Here is a 27,714-nt window from a genome sequence, read left to right on the forward strand (position 1 = left end):
CTCATGTCCTGAGGCTTTCATCCTTGCTATTTGTACCATCAGGAATCGTTTGCTCTATCTTCTCATCCACCAGAACTTCCCACTCATGCTTCAGACCCATGTTGTAGTCACCATTCAGTCAGTCCTCAGAGGAGGCAGTGAGTAAAGGCTGAAAACCAAGCCTGGGCCCTGAACAGAGGCCTGTCTGGGAAGGTGACCTCAGATCTGCCATCTCCTTGGAAACTACCACGTTATGATCAGTGTCGAAGGTCATGTACTAGGAGTTCGCTTACTGTAAAACTCCTGAGCTTTGAGACTACACCTAGACTGAGAGAGTTGTGACTGGCACACAGTTGGAAACCAAGGCTTCTGCATCTGTATGTTTAGATGGCCCACCCCACCTTGGATTTTGCTTATAGTAACCATACCTGCCCTGCATGGATGATGGATCAAAGAAGCACTGTTGTGACAGCTGTTGGGCTCCTCATTGAATGAAAACAATGTACGTGCAGTATGTCCTGCCGAGGATCATTCTAGAGAGCTCAATAAACCCTGTATTAAAACCTAATAAGTCTGTGAGTTTGACCTAATCAGAATCTGTCACCACCACGAGAAGACTTCCTTAATTTTACAGGCAGGGTTACATCTCTGTTATCTCTCTCAGTATCTACAGGTCTCTCTTATAACATTCATCACACTTTCAAGAATTTACTGTACATCTCTGTTGCCTGAAAGATGTCAATTTCAAGAGGGCAGCACTCCTTTGTTTGTACTTGGATTCCTAGGGCCTAACACAGAGCTTGGCACAATGTTGGCCCTTGATACCTATTTGTTATTGAGAGATAAATGTCATCTATTTCATCAAAGTGCCTAGCATATTATCTTAATTTGAAATACACTCAATAAACCTTCACTGAATGAATCTCTCACCACAGAGAGTACTAATATCCTGGAAGAAGGAACAGTATCCCCAAAGGGTCAGAGGGCTAACTGTTGAAGTGAATGTGTATGAACACACATACAACAGTGTGTGCAATTAGAGGCAGTGGGGGTCACAGATCAACAAACAGAAGACGTGTGCTGAGATGTCTTCCATCAGGGCCATGTCATTGAACAGGAAATAGGTCTAGATGGGGCTTTCAGTCACAACATCCTTTCTTACCTTTGATGGCCTTGAATATGCGCTCCATAATGTCAAAATACCCCTATGTTTTCAGTAGGTTTCTCATCAGATACAAATTCAATATAATTTAGGAGAGAGAACTGCTTTAAACACTTGGAAATAATTTTTAATTTAGTAATGCACATCTAAACTTGCTTAGAGGGACTTCTCTGGTGGCGCAGTGGATAAAACTCTGTGCTCCCAGTGCAGGGGCCTCGGGTTCATTCTCTGGTCGGGGAACCAATCCCACATGCATGCCGCAACTAAGATTTTGCATGCCACAACTAAGGAGCCCACGTGCTGTGACTAACGAGCTGGAGAGCCGCAACTAAGGAGCCCGCCTGCTGCAACTAAGACCCAGCACAACCAAATAAATAAATATGTTAAAAAAACCAAATAAAATAAACTTTCTTAGACACATGAAATAGTAGTGTTTGAGAACTACCACCACTGCTTCTACAAGTCATTAGATAAAGACTGTCTGCCACATCACTTCAAAAAGATAGAATGAAGAGTATAAACATCTTACCCGCTCTCCATCCATGTGCCACATATTCTGAATTCAGTGGAATCTTTCTTTTCAAAGCAATAGTCTGAGAAGGAAATAATTATAAATTCAGATTTGAAAAAACAACATTGAAAGGAAAAAGAATAGCAAATATGCCAGATTATGCTTGAAACAGATGGTTCAGAATCCTCCAAAATGATCAAAGTGATCAAAGTGATCTCAATGAAATGATCTAGAGAGGAACTAGAGCCTAAGCCCTCAGGAAGATGCAAGAGAAAAAGAGGGAAAAGGAGAAGGAAGGAGAAATAAGAGGAGGAAGCAGTACCTCTCAGTACATAGAACTGAACCAGAGACCACCCCTAGGAGAAGCTGGACACAGGGTCAGCCCATGAGAAGCTCATAAACCAGGACAGTCATGGAGAAAGTATGGCCACATAAAATTCAGGACACATGAAATTGATATAGGGTTGACCTCAGAGTGGAGAGGGTGCAACATAAAAGGAGCAATATCATTGAAGAAAATACTTGGGTGGGGGCAGGCATTGTGGGAAGTTGCTGGTCCCCTTTGGCCAAAGCCAGGCACTCTGAAGACTTCTGCAAAACATGACAAGGAAGTGGGCAGAGATGGAAGGTGACACCACTCCTATGGATGTGGCTTCAGGATTTTACTTCTTCATGGATACCCAAAGAATGAGGCAGTTCTCTAAGAAATGCATCTGCCCACTTGAGAACCCTAGAAGGACAAGTCATCCCTTGATCCTAAGACACTCTGTAATGCAGATCAGTAGACATATGAGTGGGGATAAATAAAAGTTAACCATGCACAAACCAAGGAGTGAAAGGTGGGGTGTTTACCTTTATAGTCAGAGTCACAGTCTTTCCTCACACATTTCTGGTTCAGATTTCCCATGAAGAGCTGCTGACCTACCAGGGCGAAGATGCTGAGGCAAAAGAGAGTCAGGATCATCACATCGATAAGCCTCTTCACAGAGCGCAGCAAGGCCCCAACAATGACCTTCAGACCTGAGGAAGAGTACAGATGTGGGGAGAAGCCCCCCACTCACACACACACACACCAGACACAGGCAAGGAACAGAGAGGGAGCAACAAGGCCTCAAAAGTTGTCTGATTGCATGCTGGTATCAGAAACTGGCCTGACCTAGGATTCTGAGGCCATAACGCTGTGCCTTAGAAGCTATGGGTCATCAGAGTGGTCCACTGGTCTAGGACTTGGCCTCTTTATCCTGCTCTACAGATGCCACAGGGCTGCTCTGAAGGGCAAGTGAGAAGACTTTGAGCAGAAACATGCCACAGAGACACAAGACATAACTTGATGACAGTTGTGCAGGCACCTCCACGGCTGGGGGTCACAGGCAGCATTAAGGCCAAAGTGAGGCCTCCTGAGAGAAGGAGCAGAGCTGTATTTAACATTTGGTAGCTACTACCTACTATAAGGTACACGAGGTGCCATGAGATATAGCTAAATTGGGGGATCAGGGAGCTGGAAGAAGGAGCTTTGTCTGGATCCAAATAATAAGGATGTCTTAGGAAAAGAAACTCAGATTACTACTTATTATAAGGGTTTTTAAAAATTCATTCAAGAAATATATTTACCAAGCACATACTATGTCCATGGTACACTGTCAGGCTGCCAAAGTTACAAAATAAAAAGGACATAGTCTTGCAGTCTGTTGGTAAATGTTTAAAATCAGCTCTTGAGGGGAGGGGAGACAGAGAAAGTCTTCATTTGCAGCATTTACAGATGTCCTCGTTTGCTGAATTCCGGAGCATAGACCCCTCTTCTCCCTCCATACACCCTTCTCCCCCAGCTGTTTTCAAGCTACCAACATGACGTCCCTGGATGCAGAGTTGGAAAAAGATGTGCACAGTCTGCTGGGGAGTTGGAACAAGTCAGTCCCAGCACAACACTGAGTCACAGGCTCTGCTCTCAACACAGCTGGAGAGAGAAACCAGCAGATGGCATCGGTAATGTGTGGGATAACACTAAGTGACAAAGTTTCGGTTGATCAGCATAAAACATGAATGGCAGACTTGAGAACACAAAGTAGCATCTGATGGGAGGCCAAGCCCACAGCAGATGACCTTCCACCAAGGGTGATGCCACATGAGGAGGAGACTTCAGGCCAAGCTGGGACATCCACTGGATTCACCAGTGCACTTATGTTCACGCCAAGATCACGTTTCCCCTGCATGGTCAGGGGCACCAAACACGAAAATAGTGTAACCTCATCTACGCCTGATTTTTCATCTGTAACAAGAGGCTCGAGTCTTCTCCAAAGCAAGATGATTTGGATGAAAGATAGCTGTGATTCCTGAATTATTTTTACATAGTCCCATAAAAGATTGTATCTCATACTCTTCCTTCCAAAAAGCATCCAGGGATCTCATGCGTTTCATGAGTCAAAATGGAGAGTATGTTCACCTGCTTAGAGACGAGGAAGGGAACATGAAAGCTGCTAAGTGTCTCCCTGAATGTATATTTTACCCACGCGAAGTATGAGGGACTCAGCTCAGGCAGAAAGCTCCTAAATCTACCTGGGAAACCAAGGTCCACCTTGCAAAAGAGGAAGAGAAAGAGAGACATGTTCTACGTAAAGTGTCCTCTGACTGCCAGTTGCTTTATCACTATGCAGTTGTTCTTCTGGAGTTTCCAAAAATAACCACTGCCTCTGTATGAAAAAGATCCAAATTGCCTGGAGTTTTGATAGAAGAGACTAGAAGAAGAAGGGAAGAAGAAGGGGAGAAGGAAGGAGTCCAGAGGGAGAATATTTTTTAATAAAGTTTTTTTTTGTAAAGGAAAGAGAGGAAAGGGGAAGGAGAAGACTGTGCCATAATAACCTCATTTCTGATAAACTGGAATTCATATTTACAACCCCGTCCTTGGCTTCATCCTGATCCACTGAGCTCCTTCCTTGCCTGGCTTCCAAGAGACCACTTTTGCTCTCTTTCCTCCTTTACTGGTGGCTCTTGCTCATCTCCTTTGCTGGTTTCTCCTCTCTCCCCTCCCCTTTAAGGTCTACAGTGCCTGGGACTCAGTCCTTGGTCCTCTTCTACTTTCCATCTATGCTCATTTTCTTGGTAATCTCATCAGATTCCATGGCTCTAAATATCATCTACAGGCTCATAATCTCCAAAATGATATCTGCAGCCCTGGAACTCCAGCCTCACATATCTCATTGCCTACTTGGTACTTTGACTTGGATGTCTCACAGCCATCTCAAACAGAACACATGCAAAGCTGATTCCTAATCTGACCCCCAAGGCCTGCTTCTCTCACAGCCTTCCTTTTCTCATTCAGTGATGATTCCATCTTTCCAGTCCCTCAGACAAAAAACCTTGACTCATCCTTTACTCTTCTTTTGCTCATATCATGTATACAATCAACCTGTCAGGAAGTTCTCTTGTTTCCACCTTCAAATTTACACAGAATCTGACCAGCATTCACCAACTCCTCTTCCACTGCCTGATCTGAGAGCACCACCACCTCTTGCTTGGATTATGGCAGTGGCCCCCTGTGTCAGTTTGGGCCCTCTGAGAAGCAGACACTTTGAGACCAGACTGCAAGAGATTTCCTGGGGAAATGCTTGTGAGGAATAATCTGGAGGGAGTGAGTGGAGGGACAAAGAGAGCCTCAGACTGTGACACAGGGCTGACACCTGGGAAAGGAGATCAGGAAGGAAGCAGGATAGACAGGAAGTGCCTCAGACTGCAGTGCTGCTGTGAGACAGTCTCACCCTGGTTGCTGAGGAGCCGCTGAGCCAAAGTCCCACATAGAGGAGTCCCATACCTTTCAGGGGCGGGCCTGCGCTAGCGGCCCCCACATGCAGGGAAAGCGTGATCTTGGCATGAACATGAATGCAGTGGTGAATCCAGAGAGGGGGCAGCTGGGACCATTAGTCAACTGCACTCCCTGCAGCAGGAGATCTGAGCAGCACATTTCCATGGTGACCAACATGCCTCCTATCTGGTGTTCCTGCTTCTACCTTTGCTCCCGCACATTCTGTTCCCCACACAACAGCCAGAGTAATCCTTTTAAAGCCTGGGTCAGGTCATGACTCCTCTGCTCAAAGCCCCTGCATGGCTCCCATTTCTCTCAGAGCAAAGCCCAAGTCTTCCCGGTACTTAGGTGCCTCCCCTTCACCTCTGTGGTCCCTCCTCCACCACCTGGCCCCTCATTCTGTCTGCTCCAGCCCCACCCACATGTTTTATAGTCCTCGGTCTGTAGACTGGCTGCTTCCTATGCTCAGAACACTCCTTCCCATATATCTGCTTGTGAAACTCCCTCACCACCTTCAAATCTGCTCACATCTCACCTTCTCAATGACACCTATCCTAACCACCCCACTAAAATTGCAACCTGCTTCCATGAACCCCCGTGACTTCCAAGAGCCACCACATCGCCTACTTTTCCATTTTATTTTTCCATGGCATATGTCACTTTCCAGCACGCTATATAATTTACTTATTTATTATAGTTACTGCTTAAGTCTGTCTCCCAACCCCCCACCTAGAATGTAAACTCCATGAGGGCAGGGACCTTTGTCTGTTTGCTCATTGATATATCCCAAGCAGCTAGCACAGTGGATATTAGGTGCTCAATACATATTTGTTGAATGATCAAATAAATGAATAAAGCAGAGTTTGTTAGTTTGTGGTTTACATGACATATTGAGAAATTTTAACTATTCTCTTCCGCTAAGAGCCAGTGTTGAAAGTTAGAGTGACTTACCTGAAATTACTGAAATTGCTTTCAAAGCTCTGAACACTCGGAAGGTACGCAGGGATGACAGACTGATGCTGCTGTCCTTGATATATGGTGAATATGACACAAACCTACAAGACAAAGCACAAGGAAAGTCCAGGCTTGTTCAGGCATGCGTCTGCCCGGCACATCTCCACAAAGGTCACAAGTAAGCACAGCCTGAGGTGTGTGTCCACCAGAATGAAATCTGCAACCTCCCCTTCCAATCCCACCTTCGTGTCAGGACCTGGCAATACCACTAGTGCTCTATTGCTATGGACCCTATGGACCACAGATTGCACAGGAGGCTGCTCTCAGCTAACCTTTACACTTGGACATAGATGAGGATTCCTTGAAATAGTCACTGCAGTTGTGGCTACATCCATGGATAACAGAAATCAACTTAAACATTTATTGACTTGCTATCAAGTTCCAGGCCCCAGTACACTTCCATAAGGTCTCACCAGGTGGCCAAGCCCAGAAGGAACCTAGGCAGTCTGGCTCCAGAGCCCACATACTACACCATCTCTCAATAACCAGGAGCACTTGACCATTGACCTTCAAATGTAAAACTCTGAAATTAATAGTAACTACTTCAAAGGGCTTTCATGAATATAAAACAGAAAAATATATGCAAAGTGCTTAAGACAATGGCTGGCACAAATTAAATAAGGTTGGGTTTATTATTATTGTGCTGGCAATGGGCCATTGCCCCTCTTGCTTTTTATTTTGCTGACTCATGAATTTGGAATCTCATCATTCGGATGCCAAATTGATGCCCTCTCCTTCAGGAAGAACTTCAACTCTAACCTCATGCCATATACAATAACTAACTCAAAATGGACCACAAACTTAATTAAACGTAAGAGCCAAAACAATAACACTTCTAGGAGAAAACATGAGAGAAACTCTTTGTGACCGTTCAGTAGACAAAGATGTTCTAGACCCCTTAATTCCTCCTCCATGCTCTAACAGCTGGAATCATGCACAGCTCCTATGCTAGCACTCACTGTAGCAGGTTATAATGGTCATTAAATGCCTCACTTCCCCTCTGACCTGCGAGCTCCAACAGGGTGAGAACCATGCATGATATATTTTTTTTCATTATCACAAGCCCTATATCTGGCACAGAGCCTGGCCCCATAACAGGTCAGTGTTTGGTAAATAAATGGCTGAAAAAGTAAGATCATGAGTGTTGGCCTAGAAATGGATTTGTGAGGAATTCCCTGGCAGTCCAGTGGTTAGCACTTGGTGCTTTCATGGCCATGAGCCTGGGTTCAATATCTGGTTGGGGAACTAAGATCCCACAAGCCTCACGGTGCGGCCAGAAATGGATTTGTGTGTGTGAAGGCCTCTGGTCAGTTGGCTACATGGTGCAGTTCAGTGTCAACCAACACTGCACTCACAGTTCTAGGCTTTACTTGGCTGCACTCAGCCAGTCATGTGTATCTACACAGGGCCCTGCTGGAAGCCAAGGGGCTTCTTTCCCACCTCTAGTCTCTTTGGTAAAAATCTTAACATTCTTACGCTGTTGCAATGACAATGGAGTCCAGCCAGTTCCACGGATCTCGAAGGAAAGAAAACTCATCCAGAATAAAACCTCTTGCCAATATTTTAACTAATGCTTCAAATATATAAATCCCAGTGAAGACATACCTACAAAGCAAATCATTCAGAACAAGAAGAAATATGATAAGCTATGTGAAAAAGAGAGAGCCCATTTGTCTGATATGACCTTCATGAGATCAGATTCCATTTTAATGTGACATTTAACATTCTTGTCTTAGCAAATCAGAGTTCAGAAAGGTAAGGTCCTCAAGCAAGTTCTGGTATTTGGGATTTCTGAGAAAGAGGCCCATGGATAAAGTTGTAAAGCTGCTTTTAAACACCTAGCTTCACAGCCATATTCTTGAGAGAAGCTTCAGCCAACATGGACAGTCTTTTCAACAAATGGTGTTGGGAAAGCACAATATCCACATGCAAAAGAATGAAGCTGGACCGTTACCTTATACCATGTACAAAAATTAATTCAAAATGGATTAGAGTTAAATGTAAGATCTGAAACTAGGGACTTCCCTGGTGGTGCAGTGGTTAAGAATCAGCCTGCCAATGCAGGGGACACCAGTTCGAGCCCTGGTCTGGGAAGATCCCACATGCCGCAGAGCAGCTAAGCCCGTGCGCCACAACTATTGAGCCTGCGCTCTACAGCCAGCGAGCCACAACTACTGACCCCACATGCCACAACTACTGAAGCCCACGCGCCTAGAGCTCCTGCTCAACAACAAGAGAAGCCACTGCAATGAGAAGCCTGTGCATCGCAACGAAGAGTAGCCCCTGTTTGCCGTGGCTAGAGAAAGCCCACGCACAGCAACGAAGACCCAACAGATAAATAAATAAACAAATAAATAAATAAAAATGTTGTGAATATTTAAAAAAGACCTGAAACTATAAGACTCCTAGAAGAAAATATCTGCAAATCATATATCTGATGAGGTTAATATTTGGAATATATGAAGAACTCCTATAAACTCAGCAACAAAAAATTAAATAATCCACTTAAAAATGGCCAAATGACTTGAATAGACATTTTTCCAAAGATTACATACAAATTGCCAACAAGCATATGAAAAGATGTTCAATATCACTAATCATCAGGGAAATGCAAATCAAAACCACAATGAGATATCACCTCGTACTCATTAGGCTGGCTACTTTTTTTAAAAAAGCAGAAAATAACAAGTGTTGGTGAGGATGTGGCGAGATTAAAACCCTTGTGCACTAGTGGTGGGATTGTAAAATGGTGCAACCACCATGGAAAATAATATGGAGATTCTTCAAAAGATTAAAAATCTAATTACCATATGATCCAGCAATCCCACTTCTGGGTACATATACAAAAGAACTGAAAGCAGAGTCTTGAAGAGATATTTGCACACCCATGTTCACAGCAGCACTATTCACAATAGCCAAGAGGTAGAAGCAACCCAAATGTCCATTGACAGATGAATAGATTAATAAAATGTGGTATATATATATGCAATGGAATATTATTGAGCCTAGGAAAGGAAAGAAATCCTGTCACATGTGACAACATGGATGAATCTTGAGGTCATATACTAAGGGAAATAAACTAGTTTAAAAAGACAAATATGGTATGATTCCACTCACAGGAAGCACCTAGAGTAATCAAATACACAGAGACATAAAGTATAATGGTGGTTTCCAGGGGACTGGAGGGGAGGGCAGAATGGGGAGTTACTGTTTTATGAGTACAGAGTTTCAGTTTTGCAAGATTAAAAGAGTTGTGGAGATGGAGAGTGGTAATGGTTGAACATCTGTGCGAATGTACTTAATACCACTGATCCGTACACCTAAAAGTGATTAAGATGGCAAATGTGATGTAATGTGTATTTTATCACAATTTTTAAAAAAACTATTTCCATTTTATTCCTTTAGTCCTTCATCATGTTCTGCCTTCTAATTTATTTCCCTTCTTCCCCTTCCACCTCCTCCAAAAGACAATACTCTAGCTCTCTTGTTATAATCCCAATAAAAATACGCTTGATTGGCACGCGCGCGCGTGCGCGCGCGCACACACACACACACACACACACACACACACACACGCTGGTCCCACATTTGGGACAGAAACAATGATTTTGAACACTCTGCTGGTTCAGAGTAAAAGAAGTGGACCTTTTCTGGTAGAATGTCCAACCATTGTTAGCCCTCAAAGCTAAAGAACTAAGGTCTTGGGAACTCGAAGAATCCCAAAGCAGCTAAGTCCAAGAGCAGAAATGGTCATGAGGCTGCCTTGGGCAAGAGCTACTTCTGCTTCCGCTTTTTTCTAAACTGCTCACCTTTTAGGTGACAAATAAACACAGAAGGTTAATTAATGTCTGCCCGTAAATGCCATCTTTTAAACTCAGGTATAATTTATAAAATTATAGGTATTTTGAAAAAAGGCTATAATTGCAGATGTGTGGGATTCTGCAAGTCTTCATCTAGATCTCAAGCAAATGAGACAGCCACCTCTGACTGCTATTTCTGCCTAGCCATTTAGCCTTCCACCTCCCACCCTGCCGTTTTCTCTTTTCCAGCAGAAGCCTGCCAGTGGTGGGACATGTAGACCAAAATGACATCTGCTATGGAGTACAGCCATGCCCACCAGCAGGAAGCAGGGCTTGAGATCTCCATGATAGGGAGACCTCAACCCACCAGGCAAATCAGGCCCTCTGGGGTGTGTCACTGTCAGTTCAACCATAGTTAGGGTGTCCAGTCAGGGCCATGGTTGTCTAGCTAGTAAACCCATTTCTAAGACTCTATTCTAAGAAAATAATGATTTTTTAAAGTAGCTTTATACCAAAAGATGCTTGTTGCAATGCTATTTATAGTAGTAAAATACAAGAGTAGTTAAGTAAATTATGGTACAGTCACCTGATGAAATATTGTATTGGCATCAAAATGGGCTCCTATTAAGCCTACATAAGGACAAAGAAGACCACATAAAACTAGACATAAAATCTGTATGTGTGCTGTTTATTACAAATGTAAGTTTAAAAGGCCTTTAAAGACAATTGTAAGTGTACATATACAAAAATGAAACTGACTCTGCCAGCATTTGTGCTGGGGATCTGGGATTATGGGTGACTTTTTCTTCTCTCCATAGCTAAAATCTGAGGTAATCATAATTCTTTTAGGTTTATTTGCTTAAAAACATAGGACAAATGCATGCAGGACAAACACTTACTCAGCACTCTCAGTATCTATGTTAATGCTGTCCTTCCCACGAGTCATGGCCATGAACACGCAGTTGATGATGACGGTGCAGATGATGAACATGCTGAACAATGTGACTAGGGCCGTTAAGGCAGCTACACTGCAGGATGGCATGTGTCATTAGTTATTGTAGTTGAGGCTGTGGGGGTCCCTGCAGGGCCCCTTTTCTGCAGGAGCATCTGTCCTCTAACTGTGAGCGTTGGCTGAGAACAACCCACAGCTGTCCCCTCCCTTGAAGAACTGTCCTCAGCCTGAATGGCAGCCTCCTCACCGTGGAGGGCTACACTCCCTTTCCACATGTCTGACCGACAGATTTACAGAAACCGGGCCTCTGGCTTTCAGACGGGGCAGCTCTGTGATAGATTCATGCTCTGGAGATCCCCGTGGCTCCAGTTGATGTCTGATGTGGGCTCAACTGAGACCCTGTCCTTGCTTGGCTCCTCCTTTTGCTCCATGCTGTTTCCGTTTTTCCTTTTCCAGAGAGCACTCCCCCACTAAATCACTTAAATAAGAATCCCATCTCAGGCTCTGCTTCTAGGGAACCCAACTTAAATAGATATTCCTTCCCGTTTTCCTGAGTACTTCCGTCTACCAACCCACGTCTTTTTCACACCCCCCTTCCCCCCATCTAAAACTGCCTGGTGTCTCCTCACCCCCTGAAAATCTGGACTTTTAACACTAGAAAGTGTTTCTAAAAAAGCTTTAAACACTGTAGTTCTAGCACGACTCATTTATCAGCTAAACACAGTGCACAGTTTGCCAGTTTACCCTTTATTTGGGTCTCAACTTAGATGTTCCTTTCTTCAGGAGGCCATTCTTGATACCTCCAAAGCACAACAGAGCCTCTCCACACTCCCACTTCCAGACTGCCCATCTCACTAAGAAATTGCTTGCCTTTTGACCTGTCTCCTCTGAGGCCACAGGATCCCAGACAGGTGCCAGTCCCAACACAGCCCTGCCATACAGCAGGGCCACTCACCCAGTATTTCTTAAAAGAATAAGCTATTTCCACTCAACAAACATGTGAACCCCTAGGGCTTCTGCACACTTCACATGACCTGGACTTGGTAAAAGAAGCAACAAAAGGATATGAATGGACTGAAATTCTAATGGCTAAACTTCTGATTGAATTGAAAGGCCCCAAAATGAACAAGGCACGTTTGGCACTGAAGCGGTAGATTGTTCTCTTTTTGTTCAACACCATAAATGTCTGCAAAAAAAACCAAACACAACAGGAATTACATGCAGTGACCAAACAATATTTATCATGAGCTCATTCAGAGAAAATTCGGTGGAACCACAGGTTGAGTCATGGCTTATCTTATTATGATGACTGTAGCTTCTGACTGGAGACCTGTCTTCTGAAGCCAGAGGTACTTTCTGACCAGCCTACACTGTCACTCTGGAAGCCAAGAGATCTCCCCATGTTTCCTCCTTGCATGTCTTCCTGGCCTCTGGGCCTGAACCCGTACCTGGACAACAACGAATGACTCACAAGCTTCTAACATCAACCCTCAGACCTCTCCCTTTCCATTTAACTGTCATCTGGCTGTCCCCTTATATGTCCTGATGGCTGTTACAAAAGCCTTCATAGAACTAGGGTCATTCCTGTCTTCTGTGTCATTGCTCCTTTCATATTTGCAGAAAAGTACTACTTGACATGTAATCCAGCATATTCTCAGACAGGAAAGACAGGTCTTGTCACCCAGGCCCAGAAACAGTGGGGTAGCTGCCGCCTTGGTTGAGATACCAGAACTTCAGCCACTGCCAAACATCAGCTTCCTTCACTGAGTTGCTGGAACTTACTTGTCTGCTGGCCATCTGGCTGCAGGGAAAATGTGGACTAGGATATTTTCTGTTTCCTCCATAACAAAATGAAATCTTTAAAAGCTATGAGCCCAGGAGTCTAAGACTCACTTTGGGGATTCTGTGCCCTTCCTTTGGACAGAAAGACGATTTTAGGGCAGAGAGCAAACCTCTTCCTAAGGTGGGTCACCCAGATTAATAGGTGGCATGATATGGCTCTACTTCTATGCCCTTTGATTTTTTTTGAATTTAATTTAATTTATTTTTTTATACAGCAGGTTCTTATTAGTTATCCATTTTATGTCCTTTGATTTTGATATTTTATTAATGCCTCCTCTGACTGCTTTAAATATTTCAACTAATGGTGTATTTAACTACACTTGCCAGGGTTTTAATGATTTAAACCTGTCTGCTTGCTGACACATCTCCACGCTTTTCCTTGTAGCTCTTCAAAAATGGAAGCTTTGAAAAGAGAGGAAGTGACCTGCGACTACAGAAAGAGCCCTTGGGTTTGAGTCCCAGCTCCACCACTAACTAGCTGTTTGACCTGGTATAAGCCACTTCCCCATCAAGGCTTTGTCTCCTCATCTGTAAGGTGAAGTGCAAATGACACCACACATAGCTCACATGACTGCTGAGAGCACTGACGTGTTAGGTCATGGGTGTGCAGAGCTCTGAACAAGTATCATGTCTCCTGATTTAAAGGGAGGACCCAGGCTGAGAAGAGATGGTCCTAGAATATCCACCCCAGCTGTATCAGAGCCTGTCCTCCCAGGACTGTCCGCAAAACACCAAGCTGCTGCCTATCTCCTGGATCTCCTACCTAGCCTAGAGGCAGAAGGAGGCCTCCAGGAGTTATCTCACCTCCAACTACTCTGCCTCCTAGAAGCCCCTGGAATTCTGGGGCATTAGGAGAAGGAGAAATATTGGAGTGTTTTTGTTCCTTCGTCTCTTTTCCCCTTTTTTGTCCTTCCCACTCATACCCAGCTTTCTTCCATCACACAATCCCCATTCGGCCTGGTAACCCCAAGTCTGTCCAATTCAAGGACATACAAACCAGGCAATCTTTCTTTGGAGAAGTCAGTTTCTCATGGGTGCCAGAAAAGGATGCTCTCAGCATCCCATATTTTCCAGGACTTGCCCCAAACTCCCCAGCTTCCTTCCTTCCTGTCTTCAGTCTGGCAAAGTCGGTTTTCCATTCTCTGCTGGATCACACAGTGAGATGATGATGGCAAGGTCTTCTGAGTCTTTCCTGAAAGGGGATGGTCTGTAGAGGACTTTCCTCACTGCCCCAGGCTTTCAAACAGCCATGAGAAGAGACTGAGCTCACGTTTCCTCATCCAGGAACCCCTTTGAGGAACTTTTACTAGAATTTCCCTACATCTAGGTAGATAAAACAGCAAGCTTATCACATATTGGCATGGAGTTTACATGTAATCTGTATGTGCCTACTTGATTACAATATTCTTAAACTTTACTTATTGAGCTCCTCTTATGTGCCAAGTGTTGGTCTAGGGCTCTGACCTTCATAAATCTCATTTAATAGCCTAAAAAGCCTATTGCCTAAGAGTTTTTCAAGGTAAACTCTAGTTGCTGAAATGGACATTCATGGACAGTGATATTAATTCTTCATATCAGTATAATGCCTTACAGTTTATAAAGTTTTACAGTTTTTAAAGGCTCCATAGCATGCCTATGTTGTAATGTAGGGAGAGCAGGCATTATTCCCATTCTACTGATTAGAAAAGTGAGAATGAGTGAAGTCATTTACCCAAAGTTATAAATCCAATTACGTGAAATGGCCTACACCCAACTTTTCTGACTGCTAGTCCAGTTCTCTTTCCTGACACCATCTTATGTTTTCTCTGTTCTCCTTTTACCCTTCTGCTGCTCCTCGTCCTCATTCATCTTCTTTTCCAAGACATGCATTATTACAGAGAGAAACTTAGTACTGAAAGCCATTCTCAGGACTGTGAAAGCAATGACAGCGAGTGACAGCAAAGGAGAAGTGGGGTCTGGCCTCTTTATACCCTGAGATCAATATTTGGAGATCCATGCAATGCCAATTACAGCTGGTGGTTAGAACATGGTTAGAACACCCCAGCCTCCCCACAGAGGGTACCTTATGATTTCTGTAGAATGGGTCCAAGTCTTCCAGGGGCTTCCCTATCAGCTCATGGGGAATGTCACCATAGAGCATGGGCAAATTTCTGGACACCTTTAGGTCAAGCTGAGGTCGAGGCTGGGGTTCTGCTGCTGTCTGGTCTTTGGACTTTTTTTTCTCCTTCTGGATGGCGATCCGCTTCTTGATTGCAGCCAAAGAGTCAGGAGTGAAGGGGCGGAAATTCCTCGCATCTGGGAAGATCACCGGGCAGCACCTGTCATCCATCTTCACCCTCAGGGCAGAGACAAGCAGCAGATCCTCAGAGAGCTCTGGGAGGTAGAAAATTACACTGTCTGCCCTGAGATTCCACTCTCCAAGGACCATATCATGGGGTCTACAAGAGTTGAGACTGAGGTGAGGGGGCCTGGGAACTCATTAGCTGTGGAGAAGGTCAGAAGATGTGACCACTATTGTGGATATAAAAAGAATTTTGGGCATAGGCGAGACCAAAGCAGGACATCATTCCTGGAGGACCTGGAAATAGGTGGGAAGCTGAGTTTAGGGTCAATGAGCAGAAGAAGCTCAGCCTCTAAAAATGAGACCCAAGCATCAAGGAAGACAGTAAGACTGAACCAGCTGAACTGCTGAAATGGGACCTGCAGATGGTAGACAAGTGGCTGCAGTGTGAACAGGAGAGGAAGGAATAGGGAATCAAGTGGGCCATAGTTGGGGGTTGTAAAATCAAAACTATGAGTGCATGAGTCTTCACCTTTGGTCGGCAAATTTCTCGAAATGTGACAGGATGGAAACAAAAGAGACATAAACACAGGCATGAACATTTACACTAACATCTATGATCCTTTGCCAGCTCCCTAACTTCTGAGACCAAGACCTGGCAGAAGTGAGACCCCAAGAAAGCAAAAAGCATTTGCCAAAGCTAATAGGTCACTCTACCATGGGAAAATAGCTCTCCCAGCCCCTATCCCTGACAGCCCTTTCTACAAGGACTTTCTCTACAGACTCAGGCTTAAAACTAGACTCTGAGAAAAAGCAGTAGTGTTTAAGTTGAATGCATTTACTCCCCATGCCAGGCATCTTCTTCCTTTCTAATTTACTGAATGCCAATCTAGGATTGACTCCCACACCACTCCAAGGAATTAAATGGGGAACCCAACACAGGATTGGTTTATTCATTCGACAACCATGTGCTCAGAGCCTGTTCCAGGCACAGTGCTAGGCACTAATGGTGAAAAAACCTCAGTCTCTCCTCCAGACCCTACAGTTACACTGCCTGCTGTAGTGGAGAAGACAGATAAAAGACATGAAATTACAGTAGAGTAAGAAAAATGCTACTACAGGAAATAAATAGAGGGTGCTATGTCTGTTCATAGGATAAGCATCTGAGCAGTTTTGCAGAATCAGGGATGGCTTACCAAAGCTTTAATGTCTCAGCTGAGACCTGAAGGAGATGTAAGTCTCAGAGAAGAAAAAAACGGACATTAGAGTGTTGCAGGGGGGAGGAAAGAGCATGTACGAGGACACTTGGTTGAAAAAGAACGTGGTGTCCATCAACAGGTTTTGTTTGCCCAGAATGGAGATTGTGAGGAGTGGAATGGTCAGTCAGCATTGGAGAGCATGTGGGGGCCTGTAATCCTTAGTAAAGATCATGGACTTCACCCTGAGGGTAGTGGAGTGTTACTGAAGGGTGGGTTATTACTATTATTATTATTCCAGAGGAGCAACACTATCATTTTTTAAATATCCCTCTTACTGGTGAGAATGAATAGGCTTGGGATAGGGGAATGAAGGAGTTGGGAAGGCCAGAATAGGAGAAATGAGCCTGGAAACTGTTGCAACAGGTCATAACCACTGAGGATGACCTAATGGAGTGCATGGATTTGAGAGTCACTTAAAAAATAGCCTTGACAAGTGACTCATGGGAAGAGAGGGATTTAAGGGACAGGAAGGAGCCAAGGCTCCTGGCTTCGGCAAGTGAGTCAACAGTGCCACTCGCTCAGATAGAGAGCACTAGGGAAGGAAAAAGTTTTGGGGGAATAGATTCAGATTAAAACACATGGAGTTGAAGCCAGTGATGGGACCTGCAAGTGGAGAGAACCGGGAAGCACTAGAATACAGAGAAATCACAGCTTACACGTGTTAGCCTCTGAAAAAAAGCACATAAGAAAAAAACAAAAACAAAAAACATAGTCAAAACTTCCCTTGCCAATCCCTTAGGGAGGTACCATATTGAAGAGGCATCCCAACTCACTGGTCAACAAATTCAATAGAACCTCTTTCTTCAGTGAAGAAAGTAGTTGGATTCTGTTTAAAGGCCACGATAAGGGCAACATATGTGTCTTTAAACACACTAAGGGTAATGCAGTACTCACAAGGTGTGAGCCATATGTCAACAGAAACCAAATATGGGACCATAGAATCAATGCATTCTGTCCTGCATTCATTCAGTGTCAAGATCTTTATGGATGTCAGGGTCAAGATCTTTATGGATGCTCCTGGATAATGGAATTGGCCGTACTATTTAAATTACTCTCTCTCCTCTCCTCTCCCCTCCGTTCCTCTTCCCTTCTATTTCTTCCCTCACCGCTCTCTCATAAACATATGTAATTGAATTTGTATAAATGAAGTGAGCATATAATAAGACTCTACTGAATTTGGCCCTAGAGCTCATAAAAGATATTTAAGACAGCATGAAGTCTTTTGCAGTAAACAGCATATGAATGCTAGTTGATCCTATAAAATGGATGAGCCAGGAAAGACCCTGGATGGCAAAAACTGGACCTCATGCTAAGTTGCAGCAAGAAATCCAGTGGAGGGCTGCTGCCATAATAATGAGACTATTAAAGAAGAAACTGGACATTCTGGCCCTGCTGTTCTGACCCTGGGGTATTTTGACTGGGTCCTTGAGGAAAAGAGACTTAATAAAAATAAATAACACAAAATAAAACTGACAACTCCTGAAACTGCACATGTCAAAATTTGTTATAGATGGGGACTTCCCTGGTGGTCCAGTGGTTAAGAATCTGCCTTCCAATGCAGGGGACACGGGTTTGATCCCTGGTCGGGGAACTAAGCCTCGGGGAACCTAAGCCTGTGCACTGCAACTACTGAGCCCGTGCGCTCTGGAGCCCGAGTGCCACAACTAGAGAGAAGCCCACGTGGCTGCAACGAAGAGCCCGCATGCTGCAAAGAAAGATCCCGCATGCTACAACTAAGACCTGACACAGCCAAAAAAATTAAAATTAAAAAAAAAAACTGGTTTATTAACAGGTAAAAAAGAAAGGTAATTAGAAATTCCATGGAAACAAAATGTTCTTCAGAAAGTCACATTTTACATATGAAGCCAGCTAAATGATCTGAGCAGCCGACAGAATATAATAACAGGAAAAAAAGAGAGTCCACTTGACCCTGACACTTCGAATGTTCTCTTTCATGCAGCAGAAGGTCAGTGACATCAGAGTCCAGCCCCTTCTTTATGGGCCCCAATATAGTACTTGGTTTTAGAGACTAGTAGCTACAAAATCTTTATATCATAAAGGCTATATATTAGTTTTTGATTTTTAACAATCTGATACATAAAGCAAAATTAATTATAATTACAGAATAGACTTCAAATGTTATCAATGTTATAAAATTCTGCTGCAAGCTGGAGTTGGAGAGAAAAGGTGAGGGGAAGCTCAGAGGCACCAATTTCCTCATCTTAAACACGTGGAGAATTAAGACATTCTATGAAAGGTCAACGGATCAAGCAATACAAGTATAAGTCTATCCCTTAAAATTACACAGGTAATCAAGTGCAAAACCAAATTAGAAATATAAGGAAAAAAAACTGGAAGGAATCATGAGAAAGGCAGAAGGATTACTGTCAATAAGCTAAATCCCTCATCGCACATAGGGGCAATTCAATATTTTTTACTTAAACTTGATAAATCAAGAAACAGAAGAATAAGAGAATTATTTAGAGTTAAGTGAGACAATGACCAGAAGACTGAAAAACTGAAATGGTTAACAGTGCGACTGGATATATAGGTGATGGTGGAGACATTTTATTTTTCATGTTATATCCTTCCCAACATTTTTTCCTCCTGAGCTATTTGAATTATATGCATGTATGTTACTCCCATAGGATTGCGAAAGGATTGTAAAAATCCTTCAAGGGCTCAAAACATCCTCTAATTCAAAATAGAGAGTTAAAATAGAGAATCAAAACAGAGAGTCAATATCAGGTATGAAGACAGGCTCTAAATCTCCTTGAGTCAGAAAGGAAGCAAGCTTAATCTCAATTTGCAGTCCTAAACCAGGAGGCCAGCAACATGTGAATTATGACTTGACACAGGGCAATCATGGGAGACAGGGAGGCCTGTGAGAAGGCTCTGCCAGACCTCCATCAGGTGATGGGCTAGACTGGCAAGGGAGGTGGGGAGCCATCTGTCAGGGCCTCTGAGGACCAGCCTGTGTTCAGCAGGCTCACGGGCCCACTCCCACTAAATAGAAAGTAAACAAACACTCATCTAGGAACGAAAGCCAAAGCCTCACTTCCTTAAGCAGAGGCCCTAAATTCTTTGGGAATTCACTCTGTTAAGATTAGGTAGCTCTGAACCTTACTTCAAATCTATAGCTTTATAGAGGTATTTAGATCTGAATTCCAATCATTCATTCACTCATGTGCTGGGTGCTGGAAATGCAAAGTGATATAAAACACCATCCCAGCCTCAAGGGTCTTACAATGGTGTGGGGAATCAGGTAAGTTAAGGACAAAGGATGAAACCACGCAATGAGTGTGGCTACACTAGGGGAAGCACCGGGTGCTGTGGGAGCCCAGAGGAGGGCATTGTTACAAAGATGAAGTCATGGAGCTGAAAGGAAAGAGGGAAGAGTATGCATGTGTGAAAGCACTGAGGGTAGCAAAAGGCTTTTGTTTCTTATTTATGACTTTACCTATAATTACAAAAGCTACATAACCTTACTGTGCTGGCCATTTTCGGTTTGCCCTACAGGTCTCTCCCCATCCTTCTCCATCCTGCTCAGTGCCCATGAAGCTGATCCACATGGACCCCTCACTGGGGTCCCCTGAACTCTGGCTTCTGGTTGAGTTTGGCCAATGGGAGGCACCAGCAAGAGACCCAGAAAATAGGGGAGAATGAGGTTGGAGACTTCTTTCCCAACTCTCTCCCTGATGGCTGCACGCACCACAGCTCCTATCAGATGGCCCATCCACAAAGCTTCTCCTCCAGTTATACAGCACCTCCCCCTGCCCCTTCAGATGCAGGGTGTAATGGCTCCCCACTCTCAGCACACCTGAGAACGGCACTGTCACTTGCTTCTGTTACTGTAACTCTGCCTGAACTTTTGTAAAGTGTCCCTTCAATAAAACATCCTCAAAATGCCCAGTTTGAATGTGCCATCTGTTTCCTGCCAGGGCTTGGGCTGATAGAATCATCCATTAAATAAAATTTAGAAAACAAGACAAGGAAATGATCACTCACCAAAGCCACCTAACACATGCAAATTTTAACATTTTGGTGTATTTCTTTTCCACAGTCTTTCTGTGGATATATTTACATAGCTGTCATTATGATGGGTATGCAATTTTACCCTATGAACTTTTCAATTAACATATCACAAACATTTTCACAATGATAGATATCATTTAAGGATGTCTACCTTGTTCCAGGCAAAATTATTATCTCATTTAATCCTCAGAGCAACCTCATGAGATAAATATTATCCTTGGGGGATTTCTGAAAGGAAATATTCGTCTGGTGAATTCTTCTCCTAAGAGGCAGAGATTTTAACCTTACATCTTCCTTTGACTAGTGTTTCTCTCTAACTTTCTCTCCAGGTAAGGAGCCAAACTGGACAACCTGACCCTTAAACTTTACCCTAAGCAGTAAGGGGAAGTCACAAAAGGATTGCAGCTGCACAACCAGAACCTTTTGGCATGGATCTGGTCCATACAACCTAAAATGCCAAAGGCCCATACTGAGGTTAATAAGAGTTCTGAGCCATAGGCTAAGCACTGTCAAACACTTCAAATGGATTATCTCTCATAATTTCCCAAGAGAGCTACAGCGTAGATATTATTATATCATCCACATTTTACAGAAGAAAACATTAGGGCTTAGAGAAATGGAGACACTTGCCTATGATCCCGTAAGTGCTGGAGAATCTCAGTCCCAAACAGTCACTACCATGCAATTCCACCTACCTGCCTAGTTCTTCATACTCAAACTAAGACACCCCTTCCTGAGAGAAGGGAGTCAGGAGGAGAAAGCCACACAGCTTCCAGCTGGGCTGCACTGGGTCGACGGCACCCTCACTGTGAGTGACATTCTTCCCTGGACATCAGCCTCACCACCACCGCTCCATTCATGCCACTCCCACAGGCATTCCACTGGTCCCACCATGACACCCTGCCACTCATCCAAGCCAGACAACCCAATGGTGGATATATCCTACAGGATGCCCCTTCACCCATTTTGGGTGGTAGTCTGCATAACAAGTTCCTAACTTTGGTGATTCATAAGCTATGTACGTTAATGTGGATTACAAGAATATATATTCTTCCTCCTTCATAAATCCCATAAGAAAATCAGAAAGAAAGCGAACTTGAACAGACTTTAACACAGTTTGATCTCAGTCCAAAGCCAATCCCAAGATTAAGCTGCTAGCTCTTCAGCAAAAAACAAAAACAAAACAAAAACAAAACCCTTCATGTACATCAATTTCTGATTAAGTTCATTGGCCACAGGGAATTCAGAAAATATTTGGAGGATTTGCACCATAGCCTCAGATGGACACAAGACTTGAGCACATCATTTTTAGAAAAGTCCAATTTCTGACACAAAGTCCAGGGTTGCAAGCACCTACCAGGCCAGCCAGCCAGCCATCTCCTGTCCCCATGCCCTCATGCCCTCTCAGAGCATTTGAAAGGAGGAGAACCACCTGATGGACCCCATCACCTGAGCCATGTATCCTATACCTGGTCTCTGCCTCTGATTTGAGCAGGAAAAGGTTACAAAAGGCCTGTACTCTGTCTTGATGAAAAAAACAGAGCAAGTTCCATAGTGGCAGGTCCAGCCCTGAAAGGACAGAAGAACAGGGCTGCCCCCAGCCCAGAGGACTTACCTGCCTCCTGGTAAGGTGGCTCCAGGCAGCAGCCCCTGTGGTACCTCTTGAAGCTCTCCACAGAGCAAGTCTCTCGCAGAGTCCAAGCTCCTGCTCCTGGCAATTGAAGCCTTTCTGGGAGGGGCAGCTCCAAAGTTGGGTGGAGAGCATAGAGGAAGGGAAATGGGAAGAGAGCCAAAGTGATTTTAAAGAATCGTGTAGGAAACCCTGTAACCGGAGAGTGACTGAGATGGTACTTACATTTATACTTTGGAAGCATCTGCCTTTAATCAGTGCTTAATCTAACTCTGCAGAAAGCATCATTAATAAAGAAACAGGTTGTTTTTTTCTTTGGCCTCATCCAAGTGGGTGAGAAAATACGGAAAAGTCTATCTGAAAAGCCATGCTGTTTCTGCATTCAGCTTAGCCTGCAGGCCAACTAACTTGGGGGCTCTAAGGTCTCATCCTCCAGGACCTACCAAGTTCCACAACGTGAAACTGTTCACAAGACATCCATTCAGCTCCTCCTTCTTTCTCTTCTCTTGTGCCATCAACACTGGGGTTCAGACCTATGAAAATACATGCTTGCCTATATGTTTGTCATAAGGGACACCAAGAAGACCCCTTGGCTACCAAAGCAACCCCACAATGGACCTGTCACCAAACCCAAACTCTCCCATGTAGGCTTCTGTTTTGTTAATTCTTGGGGAAAAATGCAATCTTGCTGGGCAATGTCATACCATAAGCTATTTTCAGCCATTGCCACCTTACAGAGGCTGGCTGACAGCCAACTGAGGTAAAGGATACAAGATGTGTGTTTATAAGGAAGCATGAAGTAGGAAGTAGGAAGTAGGTGTTGAAAGGAGTGCTGGATTGGAATCACAGGCAGATTTGGGTCCTGCCAGAAGGGGCATTGAATCCTGGTCAAAAGAACTGGGCTCTACCACTCTAAGCTGTGTGATATTGGATGGATCACTCCATTTCTCTGAGCCCTTATTTTCTCCCTATAAAATGGGATAATCTTCCAAATCTCCTTAGTCTTAGGAAGCAAATGTGATAATAGCTGTGAAAACACTTTGCAAACACTAGATATAAGTATCTTAATTTAAGAGAGAAAAGGCCTGGTTGCTTTTCTACCTCTACTGACTCAACACCTAGACCCCATGGAGAGGATGAAATCACAGACATGGGATGGGATTAGTACCAGGCCTGGCACAGTGTATATGACCCGACTTTTTAAGGCAGTGATCAGAAATTCTAAACCCTTATTTGATTTTAGGGTGACTCTCAGAATAAAAGAAGATCAAAGAATAAAAGAAGTGCTTAGAGTTAATAAGCATTTTTTACGTGGATAAAAACGTGTGCATTTGAAGAGGTAAAGGAGGCCTCTAAATCCATTATCTTAAGAGGCCTTGGCCTTTTTTAATATAAACTCTTTGCAAATATTATTTTCCTAAGCTATTAAGTCAGATTCAGACTTCCCAATCTGAAGTTTCAAAGAATCTTTCTAGCTCCATCTTCAAGGAAGTGAAAATGATTCCAAATGTAAGGACTTAAGTGACTAAGAGTAAGAGAAACACAGGCCGCCTGAGCACTATGGGGCTTGCATTCAGGACTTTTCCCTAGATTCACGTCTCTTGTGGAGAACTTAGGGAAGGCAAACACGCGTCTGAAAAATGGAGCAGAGCACCTGTGCTGGGACTTCATAATGTAAGATGCCAATGCCAGAGCACCCACATTTGCATCCCTTGAGCCATATAGCATCGTCACCTCCCTCAAGTGCTAGCAGGCAGCAAGACCTTGCCAGTCTCAGTCCCACCATCTGATAAGCTGATCAGTTTCAGCATCAGTGGTCAAGGTGGTGCATCAGCTTTAGTAGCAGCCATGCCTTCCATCTGTTGATTTAGCAAAGATGACACTGAATCTCCACTATTGCAGAGCACCTGGAAATACCAAAATAAGACCTGGGCCCTTGAGCAGCCTGCAGTCTCTTTATGAGAAAGAAATCTGTCCAAAGAACTATAAAACAAGAAAGGGAGCATCAAGGGGCTGCAAGCAAGATGCAAACAGAGGCCTTCGCAGCATAGAGCAGAGAGCAACTCATTCCAAGAAGAGATGGGATTTGAGCTGAGGCTCAGAAAATGAGTAAGAACTCTATGTGAGAAAGTAGGGCTTTCCAGGAAAAGCATGAGCCAGGACACACAGGCCTGGAAGGATAGGACATGTGTAGAGAATCTCAAGTGGTTCCATGGGGATAGAAGAGGAGGAGGCTAAGATGAAAGGATGATTTGCATGGCCTTGCATACCACTTGGATACTGATGAGTATGAACTTGAACTTGTATTGAGTCACAGGCATGGCACTAGCACTGTCTTAGCCTTCTGATTATTTTATGAATAACCACCAAGTCCTGTTTCCCTAATATGCACCATGGCTGTAATCACACTGACAATCAGACATCCATGCAAATGAACAGATGTTAATGAGTGATGCTGAAGGTGTGATGTACACCACAGCAGAAGGTGAGAGCAGCCAAAGGGAACAGGACATTTTGTGGGGAAACTTGGAATGAGCAAACCAAGGAGAACTAGCTGTGACTGATGCTGAGGACACAGCTCTGAGGAAGTCCAGAATCCATTTCCTAGCATGCACTTGCCTTTAGGATCCTAAGGGAGGTTCCTAGATAGTTCCTTACAGAAAACATGCTTGTTGAGGACACAGTTTCATGATCTTGTTCACTGCTATGGCCCTATGCTTAAAAGAGTACATATTTAATAAGTGTTTAATAATTATTTATGAATGAATAAAAGAACTGCTAACCTCACAGTCCTTTCTGAAACCCAATGCAGGCTCCTCAATCCTGTCTGTCTGGTTCTGGGAAGGAAGCCCTGGCGTGTCCTGCTCTGTAAGATCTTGCTCTTCACTTCCATCCTTCATTTCAAGATGTACAAGCCCTTATAACCTCTCACTGGACTGTCACAATGGCCTTCCCAACGGACAGTCTGCCCCAGCCCCTTCCTGGTAGACTGTCCCACGCACTGACCACTCCTCTCCCAGCCACATCCCTCTTCTCTGTTCCCTGCCTCGCTCAGTACAGAGGTATAGGTACATACAGAGGTACAGGTATTGCTAAAGCTGCCTTCCTCTTGCCTTTCTTCTTGCCCCTTCCCCCAATCCCTCCACTTCTCAATTCCTGATGCTTCCACAAAGCTTTCATGACCATGCTATCCCTCTGTGAGCTTCCTCTACATGGTTAACCATCAATATTCCAACAGCGCAGTATATCACATACCTTCGTGATCAGCTCCACACCATTTCAAAACTATTTTAATCTATACTCGTACTTTCATAATTCATAATCAAATGAATCTTTTGCCTTTTACTAAAGATTCATGTGGAGAGGGACAAGTATGACTGTTGCTTCCATTTTTTGAGGGCTTGTGGGAAAAAGCAAGCCTAATATTCCTGTGTATAAAAATAGACCTAGGGCTTCCCTGGTGGCGCAGTGGTTGAGAGTCCGCCTGCCGATGCAGGGGACACGGGTTCGAGCCCTGGTCTGGGAAGATCCCACATGCCGCGGAGCAACTGGACCCGTGAACCACAACTACTGAGCTTGCGTGTCTGGAGCCTGTGCTCTGCAACAAAAGAGGCCGCGATAGTGAGAGGCCCGCGCATCGCGATGAAGAGTGGCCCCTGCTTGCCACAATTAGAGAAAACCCTCCCACAGAAACGAAGACCCAACACAGCAAAAAATAATTAATTAATTAATTTTTTAAAAAAACCATGCCAGGGAATACTAAAGACCTTCTAATTGATAATAAAGAGAACTTTAAAAAAAATAAAAATAAAAAAAAAATAGACCTAGCGAGGGACTTTCCTGCTGGCCCAGTTGGTAAGGCTCGGTGCTCCCAATGCAGGAGGCCTGGGTTCAATCCCTGGTCAGGGAACTAGATCCCACATGCATGCCGCAACTGGGAGTTCACATGCCACAAGTAAGGAGCCCTCCTGCTGCAACTAAGGAGCCCACGTGCCACAACTGAGACCTGGTGCAACCAAATAAATAAATATTAAAACAAACAAAATTATTTTACATACTACCTTTGTGTTTTGGTTTAGGTTCCTCCAAAAGCATTAGACAAGTACTTCAGTGAAAGAGTTTGTTTGGGAGGTGAATCACAGGAAACAGGAGTGAGGGAGAGAGGAATAGAAAGCTAAGAAGGAGGAGAAGCCAACAAAGGGTGTGCACTTCAGATGACTACAGATATGGCAGACTGGGGCTCAGCCTCTCTGGGGAGCTTCTGAGGAGCTATGCAGAATTTACTTCAGAATTAGGAGGCTGGGCATTTGTCCTCTAGCTTACATCCCCTATTGGCTGAGGGTTGTCCACAGGGGCATTATGGTAATCAGCCTCTAATATAGCCCCAGTGACCCTTACCTCTGATACAGTATTCATGTTCTTGTGTGGTCCTATCCCAAACTGAACAGGTATAACCAACATGATATTGCAGAAGTGACAGTGTGTAATTTGGGAGGCTTGGTCACAAAAGGCAATGTGCCTTCTCCCTGGATTGCCCCTCTGGAGAGAGCTAGCCACCATGCTGTGAGGACACTCAACCAGCCCTGGGGAGATTCTGCATGGGGAGGAACGGAGGCCTCTTGCCAAGAGCTGGCACCAACTTATCAGCCATGAGAGTAAGCCATCTTGGAAGCAGATCCTCCAATCTCAGTTGGGAGTAACTTCTCTCCATCCTCCAAATCTCTGGGCTATGCTTGCTCATGGGCTGAGAGAGCTCCCGTGGCTTTGGAGAAAGCACTGAGACAGAAAAGCCAAGAGAAGCAAGACAGACCCTTGAGGTGGGATGCTTAGTACACAAGAGCTGTCCAGCACAGCTTTAGCTGAAATCAGAGGTAGTCTGACGGAATGTGTCAGGAGTACCGAAAGCATCTGCTATGCTCGGAAACTTCCTAAAAGATGGTTCCTGTGTATTCTTCTTTCCCCTCCACAGGGTTTGCCAAATGGTTACATACATGTAGGTTGTGAGCAAGGCTTCAAAGCTCAGCTCATGAGATCTCCTGCAACACAACAGCAAAAACTGCTCCATCCTCTAACTCCTATCGTTCACTTCTTGTACCTATATTTAGCGCTTAGTTCACTGCTTCCATTTTCTGATATGTATTTTTCAGGATCCTTTTAGTTGCAAGTAAGAAAATTCTAACCCTAGTATACAGTATAAGCAAAAAATATTTTATTGGCAGGGAACAGGAGTGTCATACAGAATCCAAGGGAAGAGAAGCTGCTGACTCTCATGGAATAGAACCAAAGATTGAAGACCTGCAGGACGTTCAGGAAGTTCTGCCTCTCCTCATCTCTTGGTTCTGTTGCTGTTCCCCAGCCTCTTTGCTCTCCTGTCTTACTCTACACTGGCTTTCTCTGGTCCTAGCTGACCTGACAGAAAATGGGCACTCTCAACCACTGTGTTTACATGCTGA

General features: G+C 44.1%; 1 protein-coding gene and 1 non-coding gene across 8 annotated transcripts in view; one reads left to right on the plus strand and one right to left on the minus strand.

The window, feature by feature from the left end:
- The window catches only part of SCN11A (sodium voltage-gated channel alpha subunit 11), a 130,623-nt gene that overhangs the window by 54,877 nt on the left and 48,032 nt on the right, over window positions 1-27,714 (minus strand). For 2 of the 7 annotated variants that reach the window (XM_060307594.1, XM_060307595.1), the window contains exons 3-5: window positions 22,247-22,373; window positions 15,119-15,429; window positions 6,400-6,503 (exon numbers count right to left, since the gene is read on the minus strand). In XM_060307594.1, the coding sequence (XP_060163577.1) occupies window positions 6,400-6,503; window positions 15,119-15,429; window positions 22,247-22,373 (542 nt within the window). Of the gene's footprint in view, window positions 1-1,670; window positions 1,735-2,504; window positions 2,673-6,399; window positions 6,504-7,938; window positions 8,068-11,161; window positions 11,264-12,281; window positions 12,401-15,118; window positions 15,430-22,246; window positions 22,374-27,714 lie in introns of those variants that run through there. The other 5 variants (XM_060307599.1, XM_070046662.1, XM_060307597.1 and 2 more) reach the window with 5 other exon arrangements.
- Window positions 25,559-25,678, plus strand: LOC115846928 (U5 spliceosomal RNA). Its single transcript, XR_004037113.1, has one exon. It is a non-coding gene; the product is annotated as a U5 spliceosomal RNA (small nuclear RNA).

Source organism: Globicephala melas, chromosome 11 (genome assembly GCF_963455315.2).
Source record: "Globicephala melas chromosome 11, mGloMel1.2, whole genome shotgun sequence".
In the NCBI taxonomy this organism is placed as follows: domain Eukaryota; kingdom Metazoa; phylum Chordata; class Mammalia; order Artiodactyla; family Delphinidae; genus Globicephala; species Globicephala melas.